General features: G+C 42.8%; 1 protein-coding gene across 1 annotated transcript in view; it reads right to left on the bottom strand.

Moving 5' to 3' along the window:
* SEC16B (SEC16 homolog B, endoplasmic reticulum export factor) overlaps nt 1-26,525 on the bottom strand; it is a 367,224-nt gene that overhangs the window by 4,775 nt on the left and 335,924 nt on the right. The window contains exons 21-22 of the mRNA XM_073592046.1: nt 25,836-25,915; nt 25,675-25,755 (exon numbers count right to left, since the gene is read on the bottom strand). Coding sequence (XP_073448147.1) covers nt 25,675-25,755; nt 25,836-25,915 — 161 coding nt within the window. The remainder of the gene's footprint in view (nt 1-25,674; nt 25,756-25,835; nt 25,916-26,525) is intronic.

Raw genomic sequence — 26,525 nt, 5'->3', positions numbered from 1 at the left:
TGTGAAATTCCTGGATTAGTTATTGCTCAGTGTCTGCGTGGTTTGGAATCAAGGAGAGCCTATTTGAGAAGTATTTTGGGGAACATTATGCAAGCGCAATTAGTTTGATGCCCATAGGCTGGAGACAAGTTCACCGTAAAGTGAACCTCTGAGCAGCCTCAATACTCTTCATAGGCTTTAGCTTCATGCAACTAGATATCGGATCATAGACTCCTGCAGCTGCACCATGCTAAAGAAGTGTTCAGCACACCACCCCCAAAACACAAGGTGAAATTTCCACACAGCATCCACATATCCCCCGTAGATTAATGCCCCTTACACACGGTCGGATTTTCCGACGGAAATTGTGTGATAGGACCTTGTTGTCGGAAATTCCGACCGTGTGTGGGCTCCATCACACATTTTCCATCGGATTTTCTGACACACAAAGTTTGAGAGCAGGATATAAAATTTTCCGACAACAAAATCCGTTGTCGGAAATTCCGAGCGTGTGTACACAAATCCGACGCACAAAGTGCCACGCATGCTCAGAATAAATAAAGAGATAAAAGCTATTGGCCACTGCCCCGTTTATAGTCCCGACGTACGTGTTTTACATCACCGCGTTTAGAACGATCAGATTTTCCGACAACTTTGTGTGACCGTGTGTATGCAAGACAAGTTTGAGCCAACATCCGTCGGAAAAAATCCATGGATTTTGTTGTTGGAATGTCCGAACAAAGTCCGACTGTGTGTACAGGGCATTAGAGAGGAATCAAACTTTTCCAACCCAGGAGAGCGGAGGATCTAAAATACCTAAAGAAGCTCTCCAAATAATTGTGATGGCTTGCCCACATCCTGGAGAATTGTTGATTCATACTGTTACACCCCATTCACACTTGTACGACTTGTCATATGACTTTGCACATCACAGTCGCATGACAAGTCGTTCCCCATGTTTTCCAATGATAACCGTTCACATATGTGCAACTTAAAGTTGCAGTGACTTCAAAGTAGCTAATGCACTAATTTGGTCCAACTTTAATGCAACTTTAGGACCATAGACTTCAGTAATAACCCTCAAAAGTTGCATGAAAGTCATACCCGAATGATAGCCAATGCAACAGTTGTGCAACAGTTGTCCATTATCACTGGTCAAAGCCAAAGGCGTATCCAGGTCGCACCCATCCAAAGTTCCGTCAAAGTTGCATCAAAGCTGCACTCTAAAGTCAGCTTTGTATAAATAATGTTACATCCCTCTTTAACAAAAGCTTTCCCTTAAAAATGCCTCAATGCATTCAGGTTTGTTGCTGCTATTATGTTATACAGGTTTTTTTTATTTGAGGTTTGGTCTCTTTTTTATTGTACTCCAGTTTCATGGAATGATTATTGGTTTTTAAGGGATTTGGCTAACTTCTGATGACATGTAATGTAGACGAGTGTTGCCCAATTACACTGATGTATGCCTATTATTTTTAATAGAGTTTATAAAAATGTTTAATATCAACCCAATTTTCACAACAGAACATTTGATTTACAGTTGATATGTCTTTATGTTTTTGTTTCTGCTTGAGCCAATGTAACAAATGTTATATGCAATATTGTTGTTTGGTTGGTGTGCTGAACCAAAATCTTAAGCAGTTATATCAGCCCTATTAAGCTCTCCCATACTGAACTAGAGAACACTTCTTCCCAATAAGATATAAAGAGAGGGAGAAGTGTTCTGTCATCCAAATCTGGAGCAAGCAGTCTAGGGAGTGACAAGGACATTCCTGAATACAGTGCAGTAGGTGACTGTTGTCATGCCGGACAGAAAGTGTGTTATTGGCAAGGTTACCAGTAGGGATGAGCAAGATGTTCAGGTCCAACATAAGTCTGACTCGAACATCGGATGCTCGCCCATTCGCCGAAGAGCGAACATTATGGGGTGTTTGCGAAAAATTTGGGCGCCGCGGATTGCCCCACATTGCTGTATGATGATTGGCCAAAGCATGCACCTGACCTGCATGCTTTGGCCAATCACAGCGCGATCTGTTAAGAGAGCCACAACTGGCCAAAGACGGGGTGTCAATCATGGCTCAGGGGGACTAAGTCCACGCCCCACACTATATAAGGCTGCCTACATGGCGGTCGTGTGTAGTGTTGTTGGCATGGAGATAGCTTGAGTTAGATCAAGCAGGTTATTCAGTTAGTGGCAGTGTATTTTATATATATATATATATATATATATATATATATATATATATATATATATATATATATATATATATATATATATATGTGTATATATATATATATATATATATATATGTATATATATATATATATATATACACACACAGTCAGTCTAATATATACTCTGCATTTAGCATAGACTATATATTCAGTGTTTACTCGTTATTCAGTCGGTGCAGGCAGTGTATTAATATATATATATACAGTCTCGTGTATATATATATATATATATATATATATATACACACAGTGGGGACGGAAAGTATTCCGACCCCTTTACATTTTTCACTCTTTGTTATATTGGAGCCATTTGCTAAAATTATTTAAGTTCATTTTTTTTCCCTCATTTCCTCATTACAGCACCCCATATTGACAGAAAAACACAGAATTGTTGACATTTTTGCAGATTTATTAAAACAGAAAAACTAATGCCGCGTACACACGGTCGGACTTTTCGTCTACAAAAGTCCAACGGACGCTGACGGACTAAAGCTGGCTGGTAATCCGATCGTGTGTGGGCTTCTCCGGACTTTCAACGGACTTTTTTAGCCTAAAATCCGACGGACTTTAGATTTGAAGCATGCTTCAAATCTTTACGTCGTAAGTACGACGGACCCCGAAGTCCGCTCGTCTGTATGCTAGTCCGACGGACAAAAACCCATGCTAGGGCAGCTATTGGCTACCGGCTATGAACTTCCTTATTTTAGTCCGGTGTACGTCATCACGTACGAATCCGTCGGACTTTTGTGTGGTCGTGTGTAGGCAAGTCCGTTCGTTAGAAAGTCTGCTGCAAGTCCGCTGAAAGTCCGCCGGAAGTCTGTCGGACAGGCTGTCGGACTTTTGTAGACGAAAAGTCCGACCGTGTGTACGCGGCATAAGTCTTAAGTCCTAAGTATTCAGACCCTTTGCTCAGTATTTAGTAGAAGCACCCTTTTGATCTAATACAGCCATGAGTCTTTTTGGGAAAGATGCAACAAGTTTTTCACACCTGGATTTGGGGATCCTCTGCCATTCCTCCTTGCAGATCCTGTCCAGTTCTGTCAGGTTGGATGGTAAACGTTGGTGGACAGCCATTTTTAGGTCTCTCCAGAGATGCTCAAATGAGTTTAAGTCAGGGTTCTGGCTGGGCCATTCAAGAACAGTCACGGAGTTGTTGTGAAGCCACTCCTTCGTTATTTTAGCTGTGTGCTTAGGGTCATTGTCTTGTTGGAAGGTAAACCTTCAGCCCAGTCTGAGGTCCTGAGCACTCTGGAGAAGGTTTTCGTCCAGGATATCCCTGTACTTGGCTGCATTCATCTTTCCCTCGATTGCAACCAGTCGTCCTGTCCCTGCAGCTGAAAAACACCCCCACACATAGGTGTGCGTAGCCTATTGCATTAGGGTGCGAACCCCAAAACTCAAACACACGTGTGTATATGTATATATCTATTTATATATATTTATTTATTTATATGCATGCATACAGATACACACACACTCTTGTGGCAGAGCCGGTACAGTGAAAGATAAGTACGGTAGCACTTCATTAATGGCAGAACTAGTCAGAGGGAGATATTTCCAATCTCCCTTCAGGCACACAGAGCGATAATACTAATGTATTGGGGTGATTAGGGTGTGCCCAGGCACACCTGGCACACCCCCTGCGCACGCCTATGCCCCCACAACATGATGCTGCCACCACCATTCTTCACTGCTGGGACTGTATTGGACAGGTGATGAGCAGTGCCTGATTTTCTCCACATATACTGCTTAGAATTAAGGCCAAAAAGTTCTCATCAGACCAAAGAATCTTATTTCTCACCATTTTGGAGTCCTTCAGGTGTTTTTTAGCAAACTCCATGCGGGCTTTCATGTGTCTTGCACTGAGGAGAGGCGTCCGTCGGGCCACTCTGCCATAAAGCCCCGACTGGTGGAGGGCTGCAGTGATGGTTGACTTTCTACAACTTTCTCCCATCTCCGGACTGCATCTCTGGAGCTCAGCCACAATGTTCTTTGGGTTCTTCTTACCTCTCTCACCAAGGCTCTTCTCCCCCGATAGCTCAGTTTGGCCAAACGACCAGCTCTAGGAAGGGTTATGGTCGTCCCAAACGTCTTCCATTTAAGGATTATGGAGGCCACTGTGCTCTTAGGAACCTTAAGTGCAGCAGAATTTTTTTTGTAACCTTGGCCAGATCTGTGCCTTGCCACAATTCTGTCTCTGAGCTCTTCAAGCAGTTCCTTTGACCTCATGATTCTCATTTGCTCTGACATGCACTGTGAGCTGAAAGGTCTTATATAGACAGGTGTGTGGCTTTCCTAATCAAGTCCAATCAGTATAATCAAACACAGCTGGACTTAAATGAATGTGTAGAACCATCTCAAGGATGATCAGAAGAAATGGACAGCACCTGAGGTAAATATATGAGTGTCACAGCAAAGGGTCTGAATACTTAGGACCATGTGATATGTCAATTTTTCTTTTTTAATAAATCTGCAAAAATGTCAACAATTCTGTGCTTTTCTGTCAATATGGGGTGCTTTGTGTACATTAATGAGGGAAAAAAAATGAACTTAAATGATTTTAGCAAATAAAGGGGTCTGAACACTTTCCGTCCCCACTGTGTATATGTGTGTATATATATATATATATATATATATATATATATATATATATATATATATACTCTGCATCCAGTGTAGCCTATAGCTACAGTGCATTATGTGGTGTACTGTTTCTAATACAATTCAGGCGGTGTACACAGTATCTAATACAGTGTGTACAGTTTCTACTACACTTCTGGTGGTGTACACAACACACAATACAGTGCAGCTGCAGTACAGTTTCTAATAAAGTGCAGGCGGTGTGCCCAGTATCTAATACAATGTGTACAGTTTCTAATACACTTCAAGCGGTGTACACAGTATCTAATACAGTGTAGTGTGGTGTTGCAAAACAAAACATACATCATGTCCAGAAGGCCACCATGGAGAGGCAGATGCTAAAAGCCCGCTAAAAGAGGGCAAGCAGCCTCTGTGTCTACAGTCAACAGTGGTGGTCATCGACATGGTGCATGCTCTACAGGTGGCCGTGGGGCATGCTTGTCCTTTTTTTCTGCTGCTGGCTGTGTTATTGAGCCACAACATGCAGAAGAGTCGGTGGAGTGGATAACAAAGCCGTCCTCATCCTCATCATCCTCTGTCACCCAGGCTCAGAGTAGTTTGCCTTCCAACACAGCTGCCAAAGCAGCCTATTCCACTGGCTCCTTGTCCACAGTCACTTCTTCCGTAGCCCCACCATCATGCACGTCCCCAGAATAATTCAACCACAGTGTCGGGTACATGCTGCTGGAGGATGTGCAGAGATTTGAAGGCTCCGATGTTGGTTCCCAGGTCGAGGAAGGGAGTAACGTGAACCTAGAGAGAGGGGGTGCTGAAGAAGGACAAAAAACTGACAGTCATGTTCCCCCAGATGCAGCATACTGCCAAGTTTGCTCCAGTGATGAGGAGGGAGGGGATGATGAGGTCACTGACTGTACTTGGGTGCCTGAGAGAAGAGAGGAGGAGGAGGAGGCACAACTCCAAAAAGGCAGGATATCCACTAGGGAGCAGCTTAAGGGCAGCCACCCTATTGCATCAAAACGCAGAATTCCGCAGGTGCAGGGCGCTGCTGACTCCCCGCTGACTTTTAAAAGTTCCTTGGTGTGGGCCTTTTTCGACACGTGTGCAGCAGATCACACCATTGCTGTCTGCAACCTATGTCTGAAGCGGATCGAGTGTGGTCAGAACAGCAGCCGCTTGGGCACCACATGCTTGACCAGACATATGATGACCTGCCATGCAGTCCTTTGGCAACAGCACTTGAAAGACCCACATCAAAGTAAAAATGCGGACTTCTCCTTGCTCATCAGCTGGGATCTCCAACCCTACTATACCTCCAGTCTTCTCAAAAACCTGCACTGAGAGGAATGAAGGTATAGCAATAAGTGTCCCAAGTACTTGCAGCCAATCTGCTAACAGTACACCACCATCTGATTTTAGCAGGCAAATTTCCTTACCCCAGTTGCTGAAACGTAAAAAGAAATTCGGTCCCAGCGTCTAAATGCTAGCATGGCCAAATTGATAGCACTGCAACTGCTGCATTTTCAGCTGGTAGACTCTTCTGCCCCCTTTCGTGAATTTGTGGAATGTGCTGTACCTCAGTGGCAGGTTCCAAAACGCCATTTCTTTTCACGGAAGGCCATTCTGGCTGTCTACCGGCACGTGGAAAGCACTGTTTTGGCCTTGTTGGACAGGGCTTCAGCAGTAAGGTTCATATTACCGCTGACTCATGGTCCAGCAGGCATGGGCAGGGACGTTACCTTTGTGGCACCACCACCCAAGGACCAATTTTTCTGCCCCTGTTTAACCACTTCAGCCCCAGAAGGATTTACCCCCTTCCTGACCAGAGCACTTTTTGTGATATGGCACTCCGTCGCTTTAACTGACAATTGCGTGGTCGTGCGACGTTGCACCCAAACAAAATTGACTTCTTTTTTTCCCATAAATAGAGCTTTGTTTTGGTGGTATTTGATCACCTCTGCGGGTTTTATTTTTTGCGCTATAAACAAAAAAAGAGTGACAATTTTGAAAAAAAGCGATATTTTTTACTTTTTGCTATAATAAATATCCCCAAAAAATATCTAAAAAAAACTAATTTCTTTCTCAGTTTAGGCTGATATGTATTCTTCTACATATTTTTGGTAAAAAACAAAACGCATGGTCAGTACAGAAATCCATCACACAAAACTCAAAAGTACAACCACGCATAGTCGGAATCAAGTAACGACTGGGAAGAGTTTGGTCTTGAAAAACTACTGTTCGTAAGCTAGAATTAACATTTGTGATGCGGCAATTGATGAAATGTCAGAATTCTCATCTTCTTTAATGGGATAATAATGAAGCTGCTTTGCATGTAGTTATGCCAAACTTATTTTAAAAGGCATTTGTTTTGTTTTGTATGATCTGAAAATCGCGAATCAACGCTCACCAAACTTCTACTAACATGAATTACATGAACACGTGAATATGAACACAAATTAGCAGAAGGGGCCCAAAGGGTGGCGCTTGAGAAATGAACTTCCTCCTTATACTTTCATAGTACGTTACTACATTCGTGTTTGTCAAACGACAATTTGCGGATAGTTAGTATGCTAGACAAAATCCTGCACACACCCTTTTGCTCTGGATAGAGGCAGGTACACACTATAGAGGGAGGTGCTTTGTTCATATTTCTTTTCTAAAGGTTTACAACCACTTTAAACCATATTTCCACTTTTGGGAAAACCCCACTATATGTCTGTTATGTGTTCCCATTCACACAACATGCCTATATATATATGCATCACAATGCAGCCTTGAACGATTGTGCATCGATGCAGAGGACGGCTGCATCGATTGCACAGATGATGTCTTCCCAGCGCCCCCTGCCTCTCCTGGGACAGCCCTGCCAGCGTACTCAAAAGTAAAAAAAAATCACTGCCAGTCCCTCTGTTTTATGGATGCATCCTGCGCTGTGTAAGGGTTAATGTAAACCGATGCCTGTAAATACCTTATTATCTCCGTTCTTTCATGGCCGGTCACGTGCCCTCCGGCCGTTCTCCTTGTCCCGCTGTAGCTTTAGATCACAGGAGAACGGTCGGAAGGGGACGTGACCGTGACAGGCCATGAAAGAACAGAGATTATAAGGTATTTACAGGCATCGGTTTACACTGACACAGCGCAGGATGCATGCACGAAACAGGAAAAAAAAAGAGGGACTGGCAGTGATTTTTTTTTTACTTTTGAGTAAAAGGGAGGGGGGCTGTGTATTGTAAAGGGGGCTGTATAATGTAATTGGGGGGCCGTGTAATGTAAATGGGGGGGCTGTACAATGTAAGGGGGCTGCGTAATGTAAAGTGGGGGGGGCTATATATTGTAAAGTGGGGCTGTATAATGTGAATGAGGGGCTGTGTAATGTGAATGGAGGGCTGTATAATGTAAAGGGTGCTGTATAATGTAAAGAGGCAGTGTAATGTAATTGGGGGCTGTGTAATGTAAAGGGGACTGTATAATGTAAAGGGGCTGTATAATGTAAACAGGGGCTGTGTAATATAAATGGGGGTTGAGTAATGTAAATGGGGGGCTGTATAATGTAAAGTGGGACTGTGTAATGTATAGGGGGCTGTGCCATTTAGTTTTTACTGTTCTAAATAAATACTGTTGACTGCACGGTCCATCTGTGACTTTCTTTTTTGGGGGCTGTACCCCACAATCCTTCTCCTATGCCCTTTTGAGTTACTTGGACCGCACCTAAATAGGTGAGTTAGCAAAAATTTGGACATTGCTGCTGCTCATACAATAAGCTTTGCAGTGTTTGAATACTGGTGAGTTTAGGCACAAAATCTTGGGGTTTTTTTAGTCATTCCTCTATCCAACTCACTTGTGTGGATGAGGAAATCAATTCTCTTTTTTCAATGAGCCTACTGGCTGACCAAAAAAAAAATTTAAAAAAATGATCCAAGTATGGACAGCCTTAAATCTACTGACAATCGTTAATTAAGATCTGCCTGCTCAGTACAGACAGGGTTAATTTTGGCAAACACAGCTGCCCAGCCCTCTCATAAACAAAAAGAACTACCTAGCATTTTCCTTGCTGGAGGGTCCAGAATAGAGCATCTAAAAAAGGAAAGCTGCAATTTTTAATTTTTTTAAAGTTACGCTATGCAAATGGGACAAGTAACAGTAGTTGTTATCCAAATTCAGCAGCAAAAGTGGGAATAAATAACCAATTTTGCCCACTTGGAAAATGTTTATTTGCTTGTTATATGATGATCTGCTTACAGTTTTGTCTATTAAATATATGTACAAACACAACATCCTATGTGTCTACAGATTTCCCACAGAGACAAGCAAAACCTGAACATTTCAAGCACTGCAATGCTTTAAGACCCTCTAAAAGTGTAGGCAGTAAAGTAAATTTATTGGTTCCCTTTCCTCACAATAGATTTGATTTATTTCTTTGTGTTTACTCTTTGTTCAGAAATATTCGGTACAAATAATAAAACAAACACAAATGGATATATTTAAACAAGTAAATATATTATTTTTCCTTTCAGAACAAATTTACTATAGTAAAGTGTATCTAAACCCTAACAATAAGCTTCTCTTGTTTGGTCCCTTTTCTTCTATTAAATATACAATTGAAAGCGTTTTGTTATATCTGTTTGATAAATTCAATAAAATACCTGCTGGTCTTGCCAGAAATGTTGTAAGCTAATAACTTCCTATGCTCCCTGCCTGTGCTATTATTCTGTTACAGATGAGGGCAGTGGAGGGAGGGGTGTGTGTGTGCGAAGGTGAGGGCTGTGGAGGTGCAGAGGTAAGCTGTGGACAAGGGTTGGCAACTGCGAGAGGTGCAATGGTGAGCTGTGTACAAGGGTTAGCTATGGTGAGGGGTGCAGAGGTGAGTTGTGGACAAGGGTAAGCTATGGCGAGGGGTGCAGGGGTGCAGAGGTGAACTGTGGACAAGAGTTAGATATTGAGTTAGATACTGCAAAGGGTGCAGGGGTGAGTTGTGGACAAGGGTTAGCTATGGCGAGGGGTGCAGAGGTGAGCTGTGATCAAGTGTAAGCTATGGCGAGGGATGCGGAGGTGAGCTGTGCACAAGGGTTAGCAATTGCGAAGGGTGCAGGGGTGAGTTGTGGACAAGGGTTAGCTATGGCGAGGGGTGCAGAGGTGAGCTGTGGACAAGGGTAAGCTATGGCAAAGGGTGCAGGGGTGAGTTGTGGACAAGGGTTAGCTATGGCGAGGGGTGCAGAGGTGAGCTATGGAAAAGGGTTAGCTATGCTTAAGGGTGCAGGGGTGAGTTGTGGACAAGGGTTAGCTATGGCGAAGGGTCCGTTGTGGACAAGGTTTAGCTATGGCACAATGGACAGTAGTAGGTTTAAAAAATATATATTTTATTTGTAACAATACGTGGTACAGAAGAGCAAAAAAAGGATAAAGAGTTAAAAGCATACGATACACTCTATACACAATACATGACAAAGATGAACATGCATAGTATACATAGTAGTGAGCCCCTGTGCATCGGCCCGTTTCGCTGTCTAGCTTCATCAGGACATACTCAGGGATTGTTGGAGAAAACAGGTCTCACTATCCATTAAGCTTCAAGTATCATCATATAAAGTATCTCAGGTATTTGGGTATTCATAACAAAGACCTGGTAGCTCAGAGTGGCAAGTAGCACCTATATTGACAATGTTGGCAGGTGGAAAGACTCAAAAAGACAAAAACAGGATTAGGTGGGGGGGGGGGGGGGGGGTGGTGGTATGGACTTGGACAATGAGAGCCAGCAGCCTTAATAGTATAAATATATACCTAAAGCCAGCCGCATATACATGAATACTTAGCAAAGAGCCCAGACTGCAATAAGCAAAGAAGAAGTCAAATTAGGTCAGGTTCATTAGTCCCTGAGAGCCATCATAACTATAAATCCATCCAGCATACCCCCCAGAGAACCGCATGTTCACCACTGGGTTAGCTATTGTAAAGCATGTAGGGGTGAGTTGTGGACAAGGGTTAGCTATGGCGAGGGGTGCAGATGTGAGCTGTGGACAAGGTTTAGCTTTTATGAAGGGTGCAGGGGTGAGTTGTGGACAAGGGTTAGCTATGGCGAGGGATGCAGAGGTGAGCTGTGGACAAGGGTTAGCTATGGCGAAGGTGCAGGGGTAAGTTGTGGACAAGGGTTAGCTATGGTGAAGGGTGCATGGGTAAGTTGTGGATAAGGGTTAGCTATGGTGAAGGGTGCGTTGTGGACAAGGTTTAGCTATGGCGAGGGGTGCAGATGTGAGCTGTGGAAAAGGGTTAGCTATGGCGAGAGATGCAGAGATGAGTTGTGGACAAGGGTTAGCTATGGCGAAGGGTGCAGGGGTGAGTTGTGGACAAGGGTTAGCTATGGCGAAGGGTGCGTTGTGGACAAGGTTTAGCTATGGCGAGGGGTGCAGAGGTGTGCTGTGGACAAGGGTTAGCTATAGCGAGGGGTGCGTTGTAGACAAGGGTTAGCTATGGCGAGGGGTGCAGGGGTGAGTTGTGGACAAGGGTTAGCTATGGTGAAGGGTGCGTTGTGGACAAGGGTTAGCTATGGCGAGGGGTGCAGAGGTGAGCTGTGGAAAAGGGTTAGCTATGGTGAAGGGTGCAGGGGTGAGTTGTGGAAACAAGCATTAGCTATGGCAAGTGGTGTAGAGGTGAGCTGCCGAAGAGAGAAAGTGTGTGGACGTGAGCTGCGGACGAGGGGGTGGGTGCAGAGGTGAGTTGTATATAGGGGTGCAGTGGTGAGTTGTGGGTGGGGTCGCAGAAGTAAGCTGTGGATTGGAGGTGCAGAAGTGAGCTTTGATAGGAGTTTAGAGATGCTCATTGGATGGTGGTGAGTTAAGGATGGGGATGCAGAGGAGAGCTGTGGATGGTAGGGTGTAGAAGTGAGCTTTGTATAGGAGATCAGAGGTCAGCTTTGGGCAGGGCTACAGAGGTGAACTTTGGATGGGGTAAAAGAGGTGAACTTTGGATGGGGTAAAAGAGGTGAGTTGTGGACAGTGGGGTGCAGTGGTGAGCTTTAAATGAAGGATGAACAGGTCAGCTGTAGATGGTAGGTGCAGACGTATTCTGTGGACAAGGATTGCAGGAGTGAAGGATGGGTGTTTTTTTTAGGGGGAAAACTTTATCACCGTGGAAGATTTTTTCTTGGCGGGGAGGGACAGCACATGATACAGAGTTCAGTGGTCAAGAGTATGAAATGCAGCAGTTAGGAATTTGTAGTGGGATCATTTAGGCAGAGGTCTGTACTGGGGGATTGGGCTTTGGGGAGGAATTGAGGGGAGGTCATTTTTGGTTGTAAACTGGCCTGTGAGATATGCACTCATTGCGGACTTGAATCAAATCTAATCGTTGACAGGATAATCGTAAACGAATCACGAGGCCAGTTAAGATGTTCACCTCTATATATATTTCTTACCTTTTAGATGTTTGTCAGGAGAAGGTGTCATGGCTGACTGCAAAGTTTTTTTAACAATGTTGGAGTGAGCCTTTCCCAAGCCCGTTCTCACTAACATACAATGCAAGCCCAGCCTCTACACCTTTAACCCTTTGTTCAGCTGGCCATAGATGTATGTAAATCCAGCCAGTTCAGTAGGATCTGAATGAATTTTGATCCATCTATGACCGTTGCCGCTCAAAAGAAGTCGATCTAATGATTGCCTTCTTGTGAACAGGACTGTTGGAAAACTTCCATTTGAACAGTGCATACAGTGCTTATTAATGTATGCTGACAGCGGAAAAGTCTGCTGTCAGAATACAATAGCACAGCGGGGGGGAATCCTCCTTGATTTAACTGCTGTTTGGGATATCCTTACTGACAATCCCCTGTGGGACTCCTCAATTTTTCAACAAGTGAAGTCTGTCTGAGATTACTCTATATATGAACACATCTTACACTATAGTTAAGTTGGAGAATATTTTTTGTACACCACCAATTAGTTTACTAGTTTTTCTACCCATTTAATTTGGTGGTCAATAGATATCCCAAGCTTGTATGTGATTTTTGTATGCATGTGCCACGTGCTTTGCAGCTGCTATCACTATAGACAACGTTTTTATTAAGGCCAGGTGACGGTGGTGGGAAATTTTACCAAGTCTTTTGTTTTTCATATATTTGTAATAAAACCCATGTTTTAAGCTGGACGGTCCAACTGTGACTTACTTTTTTGGGGGCTGTACCCCACAATCCTTCTCCTATGCCTCTTTGAGTCACTTGGACCGCACCTATATAGGTGAGTCAGCAAACATTTGGACATTGCTGCTGCTCATACATCGAGCTTTGCAGTGTTTGAACACTGGTGAGTTTTGTCACAAAACCTTGGGGTATTTTTTAGTCATTCCTTCATCCACCTCACTTGTGTGGATGAGGAAATCAATTCTCTTTTTTCAATGAGCCTACTGGCTGACCAAAAAAAAAAAATGATCGAAGTATGGACAGCCTTAGGACAGATGGTGTTCAAATCTACTGACAATCGTTAAAGCGGGAGTCCGGCGACCAATCTTTTTTTTTTTTTTAGGTCATTGAGACACTTTGCTACCCCAAAATAATACTCACAGTTTGGGTGTAATATTTCTGCCTCTGTTTTCGTACTGAAGAATAACTTAAAAAATGTGATGCTGGCTGTTTCCATCTTGCTTGTGGGCATGTGAAGCCCACAAGCATTGATTTCCTGGATGCGGTGAATGCTGTTCATCACAGCTTGTTCACACGCATGATCATTGTTTCCGCACTGAATCTTGGGAAGCCTGACACTAAGTTCCCAGGAGACAGTGCGGCGCCCGGAAAAGGCAATAAACACGCCTACTCCCATGGGAGGAGAGACAGGAAGTGCCACAATAAAGTACAATATAAAGGTAATTACAGCGATTAAAAAAAAAATGTTGTGCGGCATTTGAACATCTATGCAATTAACTGAAGGGGGTAAGATTAAGTTAAAAATTTGAGTGGAACCCCGCTTTAATGAAGATCTGCCTGCTCAGTACAGACAGGGTTAATTATGGCAAACACAGCTGCCCAGCCCTCTCATAAACAAAAAGAACTACCTAGCATTTTTCATTGCTGGAGGGTCCAGAATAGAGCATCTAAAAAAGGTAAGCTGCAATTTTTTATTTTTTTTAAAGTTACGCTATGTAAATGGGACAAGTTACAGTAGTTGTTATCCCAATTCAGCAGCAAAAGTGGAAATACATTTTAAATAAACCAATTTTGCCCACTTGGAAAATGTTACTTTGCTTGTTATATGATGATCTGCTTACAGTTTTGTAAAGTCTATTAAATATATGTACAAACACAACATCCTATGTGTCTACAAGGTTCCCACAGAGACAAGCAAAACCTGAACATTTCAAGCAGTGCAATGCTTTAAGACCCTCTACAAGTGTAGGCAGTAAAGTATATGAATTGGTTCCCTTTCCTCACAATAGATTAAATTTATTTCTTTGTGTTTACTCTTTGATCAGAAATATTTGGTGCACATAATAAAACAAACACAAATGGATATATTTAAACAAGTAAATATATTATTTTCCTTTCAGAACAAATTTACTATATTAAAGTGTATCTAAACCCTAACAATAAGCTTCTCTTATTTGGTCCCTTTTCTTCTATTAAATATACATTTGAAAGCCTTTTATTATATCTGTTTGATACATTCAAAAAAATACCTGCTGATCTTGCCAGAAATGTTGAAAGCTAATAACTTCCTATGCTCCCTGCCTGTGCTATTATTCTGTTATAGATGAGGGCAGTGGAGGGAGGGGTGTGTGTGCGAAGGTGAGGGCTGTGGAGGTGCAGAGGTAAGTTGTGGACATGGGTTAGAAACTGCAAGAGGTGCAGGGGTGAGTTGTGGACAAGGGTTAGCTATGGCGAGGGGTGCAGGGGTGAGTTGTGGACAAGGGTTAGCTATGGCGAGGGGTGCAGGGGTGCATTGTGGACAAGGGTTAGCCATGGCGAGGGGTGCAGAGGTGAGCTGTGTACAAGGGTTAGCTATGGTGAGGGGTGCAGAGGTGAGCTGTGGAAAAGGATTAGTTATGGTGAAGGGTGCAGGGGTGAGTTGTGGACAAGCATTAGCTATGGCGAGCGGTGCAGAGGTGAGCTGTGGAAAAGGATTAGTTATGGCGAAGTGTGCAGGGGTGAGTTGTGGACAAGCATTAGCTATGGTGAGTGGTACAGAAGTGAGCTGCTGAAGAGAGAAAGTGTGTGGACGTGAGCTGCGGACGAGGGGGTGGGTGCAGAGGTGAGTTGCATATGGGGGTGGAGAGGTGAGTTGTGGGTGGGGTTGCAGAGGTAAGCTGTGGATGGGGGTGCAGAAGTGAGCTTTGACAGGAGTTTAGAGATGCTCATTGGATGGTGGTTAGTTAAGGATGGGGATGCAGAGGAGACCTGTGGATGGTAGGGTGCAGAAGTGAGCGTTGTACAGGAGATCAGAGGTGAGTTTTGGGCAGGACTGCAGAGGTGAACTTTGGATGGGGGAAAAGAGCTGAGTTGTGGACAGTGGGGTGCAGTGGTGAGCTTTAAATGAAGGATGAACAGATCAGCTGTAGATGGTAGGTGCAGACATAATCTGTGGACAAGGATTGCAGGAGTGAATGATGGGTGTTGTTTTTTTTAGGGGGGGAGATTTTTTTCTTGGTGGGGAGGGACAGCACAGGATACAGAGTTCAATGGTCAAGAGTATGAAATGCAGCAGTTAGAAATTTGTAGCGGGATAATTTAGGCAGAGGTCTGTACTGGGTTGGATTGGGGAGGAATTAAGGGGAGGTCATTTTTGGTTGTAAACTGGCCTGTGAGATATGCACTCCTGAACCCTGCATTCTGTGTGTTACGCACTTTTGGTTTTATTTAACAAAAGCCCCTCCTACCCATCCTATGACAGTGAGCACATTGTGGCACATCGCTACTCAGGGGAGGGGGGGTATTTGTTTGGGTGAGTTCCTGCACCCATTCTCCGACAGAAAAACCCCATATATTGCATTTACTGGACTTTTTCAAATCTGCTTGGACTTCAGCTTTAATTAGGGGATTAAATACTTTCATATGAACCAAGACAGCAGCTAAATATAGCGCTTCAAAGGGTAAAACTGACCACCTTTTGGATGTTTAGGGGTTAACAAGTGTCCATCTAATCATATTTAATTTTAGAGAAATGTCTAATACTGTACCCAATAGGGTGAGTTAATTCATATAAGCACATTTGACCCCATCTGGGTTGATTAATGAACTCTGTGATTGGTAGTGATAAGTAAAACATCCCCTTCCACACATCACACAATTTTTTGCCAGCTGAATGATTATTTTTCTATTAATTTTACGTGATTGCTTTTTTTCTTGATTTCTTAATTATGTTTGCACAAACTAGTGATGGGTTGATTAGCATTTATAATACTGCTATCACGGCAAAATTTTAATCCTTGTATGAAATCACCATTTATTGTCAGTTTAACACTTCGGGATGAGGACTAAAATAATTAAAACCCCTTCATGTACATCAGAGATGTAAGAAAACAACAACAACAACATATTTACCTTGCTCCTGGCTTTATTTAACGTAAACATTGGGCTCATTATCATCTATTCATGATTTCAGAACTAGCAGATTTTGGAAGCAAAGTTGCATGGCAAATTACAGCAAGATGAAAGCAATTAAACATTATATTTCCAGCCATGTGCAACGTAAATATTTACAGCTACGAGAACTTTGTGGTTTTTTTTAGATAATAATTGTTATTCTACATGAACAGTGTTTCTCAACATTCTGAAAAATGGAAACTCTAATGCCGCGTACACACGGTCGGATTTTCTGGTGGGAAATGTTCAATGGGAGCTTGTTATCGGAAATTTCTGACCGTGTGTAGGCTCCATCGAACATTTTCCGTCGGAATTTCCGACAAACAAAATTTGAGATCTGGATCTCAAATTTTCCAACAACAAAATCTGTTGTCGGAAATTCCGATCGTGTGTACACAATTCCGACGCACAAAATTCCACGCATGCTCGGAATCAAGCAGAAGAGCCGCACTGAACGTAATTTTTCTCGGCTTGTCGTACATGTTGTACCGCATTCTTGACGTTCGGAATTTATGACAAGATTGGTGTGACCGTGTGTATGCAAGACAAGTTTGAGCCAATATCCGTCGGAAAAAAAAAAAAACATGGATTTTGTTGTCGGAATGTGCGATCGTGTGTACGCGGCATAAGGCAGGCCATGCATTAAACAATTTTCTTTCCTTCAACCATGGGTTGAAGGAAAGAAAAGGAAATTGCTTGATTCTCCCATATCAACACATTTAGTGCTGATGAGGGAATCTCTCCCACTGCGCTATTGTGTCCTTCCTGACAGCGGGAGGTTTCCAAGTGGGGAGGTTTCCCCGCTGTCAGAATACAATGATTACTGCTCCCAGCAATAGACGGTGGCAGTAATCATATGAAAAAAACTTGACAGGCTGGATGTACTGAAGTCAAATCGATAGATCGACTGCCCCTGGATGAATCTAAATTTGTCTGGTTCCTGCAGTACCAGCCATCTATGGCCGACTTTAGACCCTTTTCAAACGGACATTCTGATCAGGTCCACCTGTCAGTTTTTTAGACAGACTCAATCAGAGGGTCCATGGAGCCCTATGGACAGGCAGGTGTAACTGGACTTGTGTGCATTTACACCTGCCTACCTCCAGGTCCAACCAGATCTGATAAATAAACCTGCATCTGTTTTGGCAGACCAGACCAGAGGTAGCCTGATGTAAATGGACAGCGGAGTCCATTTTACACCGGACCACCCAGTGGGCTCTGCCTGTGTTCGCTCAATATAAACCCACTCGGCATGAATGTATCATCTGTCTTGCTCGGCTCCAATCAGGGGATCTGCTCACCGTTCCCCCTTCTGATTGGAGCAGATTCCACTCCTTGCTCTTTAGGGTTCCTATACAGGGATGGTGAGAGACTGAAATTATGCCCCGCATAATATTCCGGGGGGGTTTCCCGGGGATGTCATGTCCAGGAAATACATTGTAAATGCCAATGCACAGAAGCATCTGTGTTTACAAAACTACAGACACACACAGATTTTCACTTGCATAGCAGACTGTACGTGGCACCTGCGGCTCCCTGGGTGGGAGAAAACACCCAGAATTTCACATTCTCACTTTCTGTGTGCATGAGGCCTTTGCACATGGGTCACCTGAGCCCGTTCAGCAGAATTGGCAGCGGATTTTCCTCCAACCATGTACTGCGTATGGCCTGCTGTTGATGTGAATGGCTGTGCACTGCTGTACTCCTGCTCCTGCTGTATTTTTTATTATATTTTTTTACATACATCCGTGTGCTTTCCATAGCATCGCCATACATATCTTTTAACCACTTCAATACCGGACACTTTCACTCCTTTCCTGCCCAGGCCATTTTTCAGCTTTCAGCGCTGGCGCACTTTGAATGACAATTGCATGGTCATGTTATACTGTACCCAAATTAATTTTTTATAATTTTCTTCACACAAATATAGCTTTCTTTTGGTGGTATTTAATCACTGCTGTTTTTTTATTTTTTACAAAAAAAAAGAAAAAAGACCGAAAATGTTGAAAAAAACGTGTTTCTGTCAGTAAATTTTGTAAATAAGTAATTTTTCTCCACTGATGTGCGCTGATGAGGCGGCACTTATGGGCACTGATGAGGAGCCACTGATGAGCACTGATAGGTACTGATAGGAGGGCTTGGTGGGCACTGATAGGCGGTACTGGTGGGCACTGATGGGCGGCACTGGTGGGCACTGGTAGGTGGCACAGATAGGCAGCACTGATGGGCACTACTGATGAGCAGGCACTGATGGGCACTGAGGCAGCACTGACTGGCATCACTAGTGGGCACTGATTGCTAGCACTGATGGACACTGCAGGGGCTTTATGTAGTCAGGGCACTGCGAGGAGTTAACACTGATCGTCACTCCTCGCCACTCTGTCAGTCTGAGGGGAGGAGGGACGATTAACAGCACTTAGGCATTTACATGTGACCGGCTGTGATTGGACACAGCCGATTACATGGTTACAGAGATCGGGGTTGTGCCGTGTCCTAGGAACACAGTGCGGCCACGATCGCCCCTTCTGGGGCGCTGTCATATGAGGTCCTCCCAGAGCGAGAGCCGCACCGCTTCTCCATCATTTGACAGTGGGTGGGCGGCAAGTGGTTAAAGTAGAACTATAGGCAAAACCTTTTTTAATTTTGGATAGAGTAAGGGAGGGTTATAACCACTTTCAGTTTTCTTTGCCATCTGTGTCTGATTTAGAGAGGACACGCCCCCACTCTATAAACCTGGCAATAATGTAAAGGGGGGCAATAACAAGTATACTTATCTATGTCCATGTCACTTTTTCTCCATTTTTACTAGTTTTCTGCCTGCCTCTCTGCTGCCTGGGCCCCTGCAACTATGAAACCATTTTGAAAAATGTACTTACTGCGCATGCACAAGATGAAGTGCATGACGTCAAGCACCTCATTTCGCATATGCACCTTCCGACCTTACATACATCTGTTGCAGCAATAAAAAAAAAAAAACTTTACCTGAGATCTTGCAATGTGAATTTTAGGGATGGGGGAAACATCCACTTTAAAGTGATTCTAAAGTCAAATTTTTTTTTCTTTTTTTAATCCTAATGTGATCCCTGCATTAAAGTGCTACTAAACTCACAACAGTAAAATCAGTATATACAGTAAAGCATGCTTGCTGTACTCAACGTGGAACCTAAGGGGTTAATCCTCTGCATTGTGTAAAAAGTCTGTTTGAGCCTGTCTCCTCTGATCCTCCCCTTCTTTTACTGTCCCCAATCCATCTGCTGATAGAACAGAACCTTGTGGGGGAGAAGCTCCACATGCTCAGTTTGGTGTGTTGATAGAGAGTTTTTTTTTTTTTCCTTGAGAGGGTGCATGTGATCAGTACAGGGCCAATCAGCACTGTCCAGACAGAGGGTCAGGGGTCTTGCAGTCTTATAGGACAATCAGAGGAGAATGAAAACTTCTCCTAAAAGCTTTAGCCAAACACTGATAGAAGTCACAAGACTGCTATATACGGCTGATGAGAAAGTGTATTTAGTAGTTTATATTTACTAAAACTATTGCATTTCCATGTTATGTGTACTGTGGAAGACCAGATATAGTGAATCTTGGGTTAAGTAACACGTTGCGGTAAAAATCACCCCGCTTTCTGTTCCTTCTCCCCACGATCCCTAAATACTTAGCTGCCTCCTCTCATTGATTTAGCACTGTCTCAGCTGCAGCACCGCTTTCTTCTCTTCCTGGATTCACAGGAGACACTGAGAGCAGTAAGAGCCATAGGCTTCTGCTGCTGTCAAACACCAGTGAGGAGGGTGCAGAGACATAGCTTGCTGGTGCTGTGTGTGTCTAGGGATGCACACAGCCCAGCCTGGGAGCCTGCTCCTACGGGTGACCCCTTAGCATCCGGGTTGCTAAGGGGGCATCTGGAGGAAGAAAAAGCAGACAGTGATGACGGGGGACTGCCAATAAGGAGCTAGGGGACTGCTCTGTGCAATATCGTTACACAGAGCAGGTAAGTTTAACATCTTTTTAATAAAAAAAACAAATAAAAAAAAACCTTTAGTATCACTTTAAGCTGTTCTTGCTATATATAGGAAAATATTTTGTGTCCTAGCCTGTATAAAAATTGTTATCTGTTGTTTGTAAATCCTTATATACTGTATGAACAAAAATGACAAATGTTTTTAATAGTTCGCTGAGAAATGTAAATTGTTAGGCAACACAAAAGGATAGCCAAAAAATAACTGAAGAAATAACATGGGAAGAGGCTACATGTATTCAGTAACTGTTAAGTTATTGTTTTTGCAATGTCCATTGTTACACTGACTTGGATGATTTATTATATAATGTAAAATTCATTGGGAAATGCAGGATTTCCACACTTCAAAGAATTTACTGTTCTGTCCTGCAGCAGTTTGAAATCCCATCGCAGGGTGCGGTAATATGATTTGTAACTTAATAAGCAACCCAAGCAGAGCAGAGCTGTGCGTCATTCAGAGATTAACTTTTTTTTAAAGATTTGGCAACGTCAAGGTTGGATGAGGTCCACTTTGTGGGCAAACCTGTACAAAACCAGCTTGAAATGATAAGTCATGACTACAAACAAAGCACCCGAACGCTTGGTAAAAACTGTAAAGATTATTACAAAAGATTCTGTTAGGGGAATTTATAAATAACTCTTATCTATATCCACCCTACTTTTTTTATTTGAAGAAGTTGCTTCTAAATTACTTAGATAAGTGGACTTTTAAAAGAGAAGTATGTTTTTTGTTTTTTTAAATGTAATAATCATACTTACCCTGGTGGATGCAGCATCTGTCCCCCAGCGCCTCTAAGACTGAGAGCCGAGCGATCTAACACCGCCGATCACTTGGTTCTCAGAGCTCCCCGAGCAGAGAGCTGGTGACTCTCAGTCAGCAGCTCTCTGCCCCCCCCCCGTGCTGTGGAGGGGTGGGAGCGGCGGGCTCAGGCTCTCTCCAGGCATGTAAGCGGATCCCAACTTCATTGTCCCGCTCTTGCCCGAGCCTGGCTCTGTGCTGTCAGCAGACAGCAGACTTCAGCCCCGCTGTCTGCTGAAAACAGTTCACATGAGTGCAGAACGCATTACACTCCTGTGAACCACAGTAGAAGTACAGCCAAACTTCTCATTTCCTTTAAGGCCTTTGTCGACAAGCTTCTGTTTGATTCAGAACTGCTTCTTTCCACATACAAGCCCATGGGTGTTCAAAAGCAGCCTGAAGCAGATCCAATGCAGGTCAAATTCACCTGTTATTGGATTCTGAATGTTCTCAAATATCTAAAACTGATGTCAAAAGTATGCTGCATTTGCCCATTGAAGCCCATGGACACTGACCCTAAGGGTAGGTTCACACTGATACAGTGTGAATCCGATGCAATTTTACAGTGCGATATCTGATGTGACCATTGTGATTCTAATGCAAACTGATGCGATTCCTGAGGGGATTTGGCATAGCTGGAGATAAAATTTGCACTGAACCCACACTCAACTCGCACAGGACCCTTTTTTTAACCGGGTCAGAATCACACCTTATAAATGTGAGATAACAAACAATGTTTTTTCAGATGACATGCAAATCTATGCCTTTCGGGTCGGATCTAGTCTGCATATAATTCGCATCAATGTAAACCGGGACCAAAAGCGTAACTCTATCATTAACTATTGCACATTTGTTTTTAAATATCATAGTACAGTACAGTGATGTTTAGCAATAGGACTTGCTACTCATTTGTTGCATAAATTTGGTAAAGTTGGCTATACAAGCAACAATTTTTTAGATTTCATCAAAAATTACAATCTCTTTAATAACTATTTTCTTTCAATGGTTCCACTTTGCTTGTATTTTACCCACAATTTATAAAGATAATTGATTAATATCACTCATAGATTTGACTGTTTTAAATAAAAATTGATTGCCACAACAAAGTCAAATATAACAGGATTTTCCACCCATGTGTTTGATGAGATGACTCTTGTTTGATAAAATTGACTGTTTATTGATTGGAATACTCATTCGGTTCAGTTGAACTTTTTTGAAGATACACAATTATTGACACAATTCTACTTATAAAAATAAATAAGTGCGCTTACAGTCTATATGCAAATGTGATTAAATTAAATATACATAAATCTAAGTACGATGGATTGAATGTCCTGAAAATGAGTGCACACTAATGTGCAAAAAGAAAAAAACACATAATAAAATTTAAATGCATCAAGTACTGAATTTGTGATCACATCGATATATCACCAAACAAAGCAAAAATAATCAACAGTGAAAACATATAAAATTAATGAGTGAAGTCCATATGATAAACGGCAGAGAAAAATTCCATGAGCGTATTTCAAATTCATGGAAATAGGAGAACAAGTCCACAGTCCATCAAACCGTAACCCATATAGGTGAAGGAAGAGGAGAAGAATATATAAATGTGCCTCCTAAATATAGTGAATCCAAGAAGTATTGAAGGTGGACCCTTACCCGAAATGGTGGACCTCCCTATTAGCAAGGTCTTGTACGCAAGCAGATTTAGCCCTCTGCGGGGACCGTGAGGTGATAGTGTCCAACACAACCGATGGGTCGAGCGTCTCCAACCTGGCGTGGTCCAAATAGTCTGCCTGAAGGAGGGGACACCCACAGCCAAAGGTGAAATGAAATGGACTTTCTTTCTGGAGTTAGGCAGTCTTGTTCCAGCAGTTTTTTCTACCGTTCAAGGCATCACAAATCCAAAAATATAACTAGTCATTGGAGAGCGGCAATAGTTTATAAGACGTCATAGGACATTACAAGTTCACTATGGATGGTCACAATGGTCCTCAGACAGTCCAGCGATCTTGGGTTGTGCCAGGTTTTTTTCAGTGTTGGGCAGCTTATGAATGTCTTGTCTTCAATCGGGTTTGGTAATTCCTTAAGAGGTCTAGTGATGACCTGTATTCCTTGGTGTCCTGGCTCTGTGCAGGCTGCAGGAGGCACAGCAATGATCAGCACTCTGCACACCACACACAGCACTGAATGAAATGTACCGTCCCCAGGAACAGCTCAGCCCTTTCCACTTCCTGGGGAGGGGGAGGGATCTCACCAATGCTGCTTCTTCTCTCAAGAAGTGTGTGGTGTGCAGAGTGCTGATCATTGCTGTGCCTCCTGCAGCCTGCACAGAGCCAGGACACCAAGGAATACGGGTCATCACTAGACCTCTTCAGGAATTACCAAACTCGATTGAAGACAAGACATTCATAAGCTGCCCAACACTGAAAAAACCTGGAACAACCCAAGATCGCTGGACTGTCTGAGGACCATTGTGACCATCTATAGTGAACTTGTAATGTCCTACGACGTCTTAAAAACTATTGCCGCTCTCCAATGACTAGTTATATTTTTGGATTTGTGATGCCTTGAACGGTAGAAAAAATTGCTGGAACAAGCTGCCTAACTCCAGGAAGAAAGTCCATTTCATTTCCCCCTTCAGGCAGACAATTTAGACCACGCCAGGTTGGAGACGCTCGACCCATCGGCTGTGTTGGACGCTATCACCTCACGGTCCCCGCAGAGGGCTAAATCTGCTTGCGTACAAGACCTTGCTAATAGGGAGGTCCACCATTTCGGGTAAGGGTCCACCTTCAATACTTCTTGGATTCACTATATTTTGGAGGCACATTTATATATTCTTCTCCTCTTCCTTCACCTATATGGGTTACGGTTTGATGGACTGTGGACTTGTTCTCCTATTTCCATGGATTTGAAATACGCTCATGGAATTTTTCTCTGCCGTTTATCATATGGACTTCACTCATTAATTTTATATGTTTTCACTGTTGATTATTTTTGCTTTGTTTGGTGATATATCGATGTGATCACAAATTCAGTACTTGATGCATTTAAATTTTATTATGTGTTTTTTTCTTTTTGCACATCAGTGTGCACTCATTTTCAGGATATTCAATCCATCGTACTTAGATTTATGTATATTTAATTTAATCACATTTGCATATAGACTGTAAGCGCACTTATTTATTTTTATTGGTAGTTTTTACACAGATATTGGTGTTTTTTTGGTGTTTTTTTGTGCAGCTACATTCTTGTCTTTTTTGAGCTCTATAGCGCGGTCTTTCTTTTTTATTTCAATTCTACTTATATATGTATGGCACACTGGTTGATTATAATCTTGCCAAAGTTAATGGCTTTATTTTTATTTTTAAATCAGCACAATACTTACATGAATGACAAGTATCACATGTGCTGATTGCTGCTCTGTCTTCAGCCCTCTGCCCCCTGCGACTGTGATCTTCCAGTGTGGTTAACACAAGTGGTTCCAACATCACTAACACTCATCAGAAGTCCTGACTATGCCCTGAAGCTGTAGTATCAGAATAAAAAGCGTATTATTTGTAGAATCAGAATAAAAAGCGAATGGAGGATAGGTAGATAAATAAAAGGTCCGCCTTTTCCATTCATAGAGCGCTTTTTATTGCGAGAACTGATAGTACAGCTTCTATGAAAGGAGCAGGGGATAGAAAGGGTGGAACTTTTGATGAGCGACAGTGAACCCACTTGTATTTCCCACCATAACACTGGAAGGTCACAGCCGCAGGAGTATCCAGGAGTCCACGGACTAAAGATTTAAAGGAACAGAGCAGCCACCAACACGTGGGAATGACTACTTGTCATTCATGTAAGTACTGTCCTTGGTGCTGACTTACCATGCTGGAACTTACACGGGGTTAATGATTTTAACCCCTACCCCTACATGGCAATGTTTGGGCCTGGCAATTGGCTCAGGTCCAAGCACAACATCCTAAGAATGAAGGGGAAGCTCAGATGATCCCCTATACCGGGAAGTATCAATTATCTCTGAGGGATCCAACAGGCAAGCAGAGCATTGGGGCTGAAGGTAAGTATAGGTTAGTGGGGATGGTGCTTTATGAAGGGAACCTGTCACTTTTCCTTGAACTGGCCATGTAACTTATTATCTTTAAACAAAGCTTTCAAGTGCTATAGTGCTGCCTTAACCAGTAAAGTGACTTGAAAGTGGAACTAAACTGTCCTTTTATATACAGAAAAGGAAGCTGCCATCTTAGCCTCTATTTGATCTGCAGTTGCCATGGTGCTGCACATGTAATCAGTTATGACACCAGTCATTTGATGGCTTGACAGTTTAGTTAAGCATGTATAGCAACTATGACAGTTATCATTCATGGAATGCCTTGAGTGTAACTGTTTTGGGAAACTGTCAAATCGATGGGTTTAGTTCCACATGAATTACTGTAGTGCCGCATACTAAAAAAGCAGCGAGCGCTCAAGGAAAAAAGGAATTACCTGTGAAGGATTGTACAGGGGGACAGCTCCAGGTGGCTGGCTTATCGGACTCCCAGAGACAGATGCATTTGGATAAATGCCCTAATGAAGCAAAGAGTAACAAGCATAAGTACACAGACCTCAGCATTTTAACCCCACAATTCCCTGATCTAATGGTTTACCATTTTCTCCCGCTGACCCCGGATCTCTGGTAACACTGAAGTGTTATTGATCTTCTGCCGATCTTCACTTACTTTAATTCCTGCCAAAGAGTAGAAAATACAAAGGATTTGTGACTCCGCTTTGATAAAAAGGCAGCGCTGTTATCCACCGATAGGAGTTTGTGAACAGTGTGTCATTATTTCCTTCCCAGCGGTATTAAGGAGTTTCAGGGAGTCATATCAAACGCTTCATACATCAACATCAAGCCAGGGCAATATTCAAGCGCCCACTGGAATCACACTAATCAGACTATGTAAGATAGTTAACACATTGACATGGAATCCTGTATAGAGCTCTAGAAGTGGTTCATTATAGAAGCTATGCCATTATATAAAGAGAATTTATAATAACTTTAATATGCTTTTTTTCCAAGGAAAATGTGTCATCTTCAGCTGAAAGGTTAATTAAGCCCTCCCAAAACCACCAAAACCAAGATTTCAGATTGTGCCCTATGGTAATTAATTTACTCCCCATTAGAACCATACCTGAGCTCCCACCTCTGCTGGCCTGTAGAAACAATTATAAGCATAAACACAGGATTTAATTCTGCTGCTGCAGTCTTCACAATATAAAATAGATAAACCCACAGATGACGCAAGTACCCAAAGAAAGAGACTTTGCTAATGACCATAATAGCTGGGTAGAGCTAT

This window comes from Aquarana catesbeiana, linkage group LG07 (genome assembly GCF_042186555.1).
Source record: "Aquarana catesbeiana isolate 2022-GZ linkage group LG07, ASM4218655v1, whole genome shotgun sequence".
Classification (NCBI taxonomy): domain Eukaryota; kingdom Metazoa; phylum Chordata; class Amphibia; order Anura; family Ranidae; genus Aquarana; species Aquarana catesbeiana.
The sequence above is the reverse complement of the archived record's forward strand: the minus strand, read 5'-3'. Positions and strand labels throughout refer to the sequence as shown.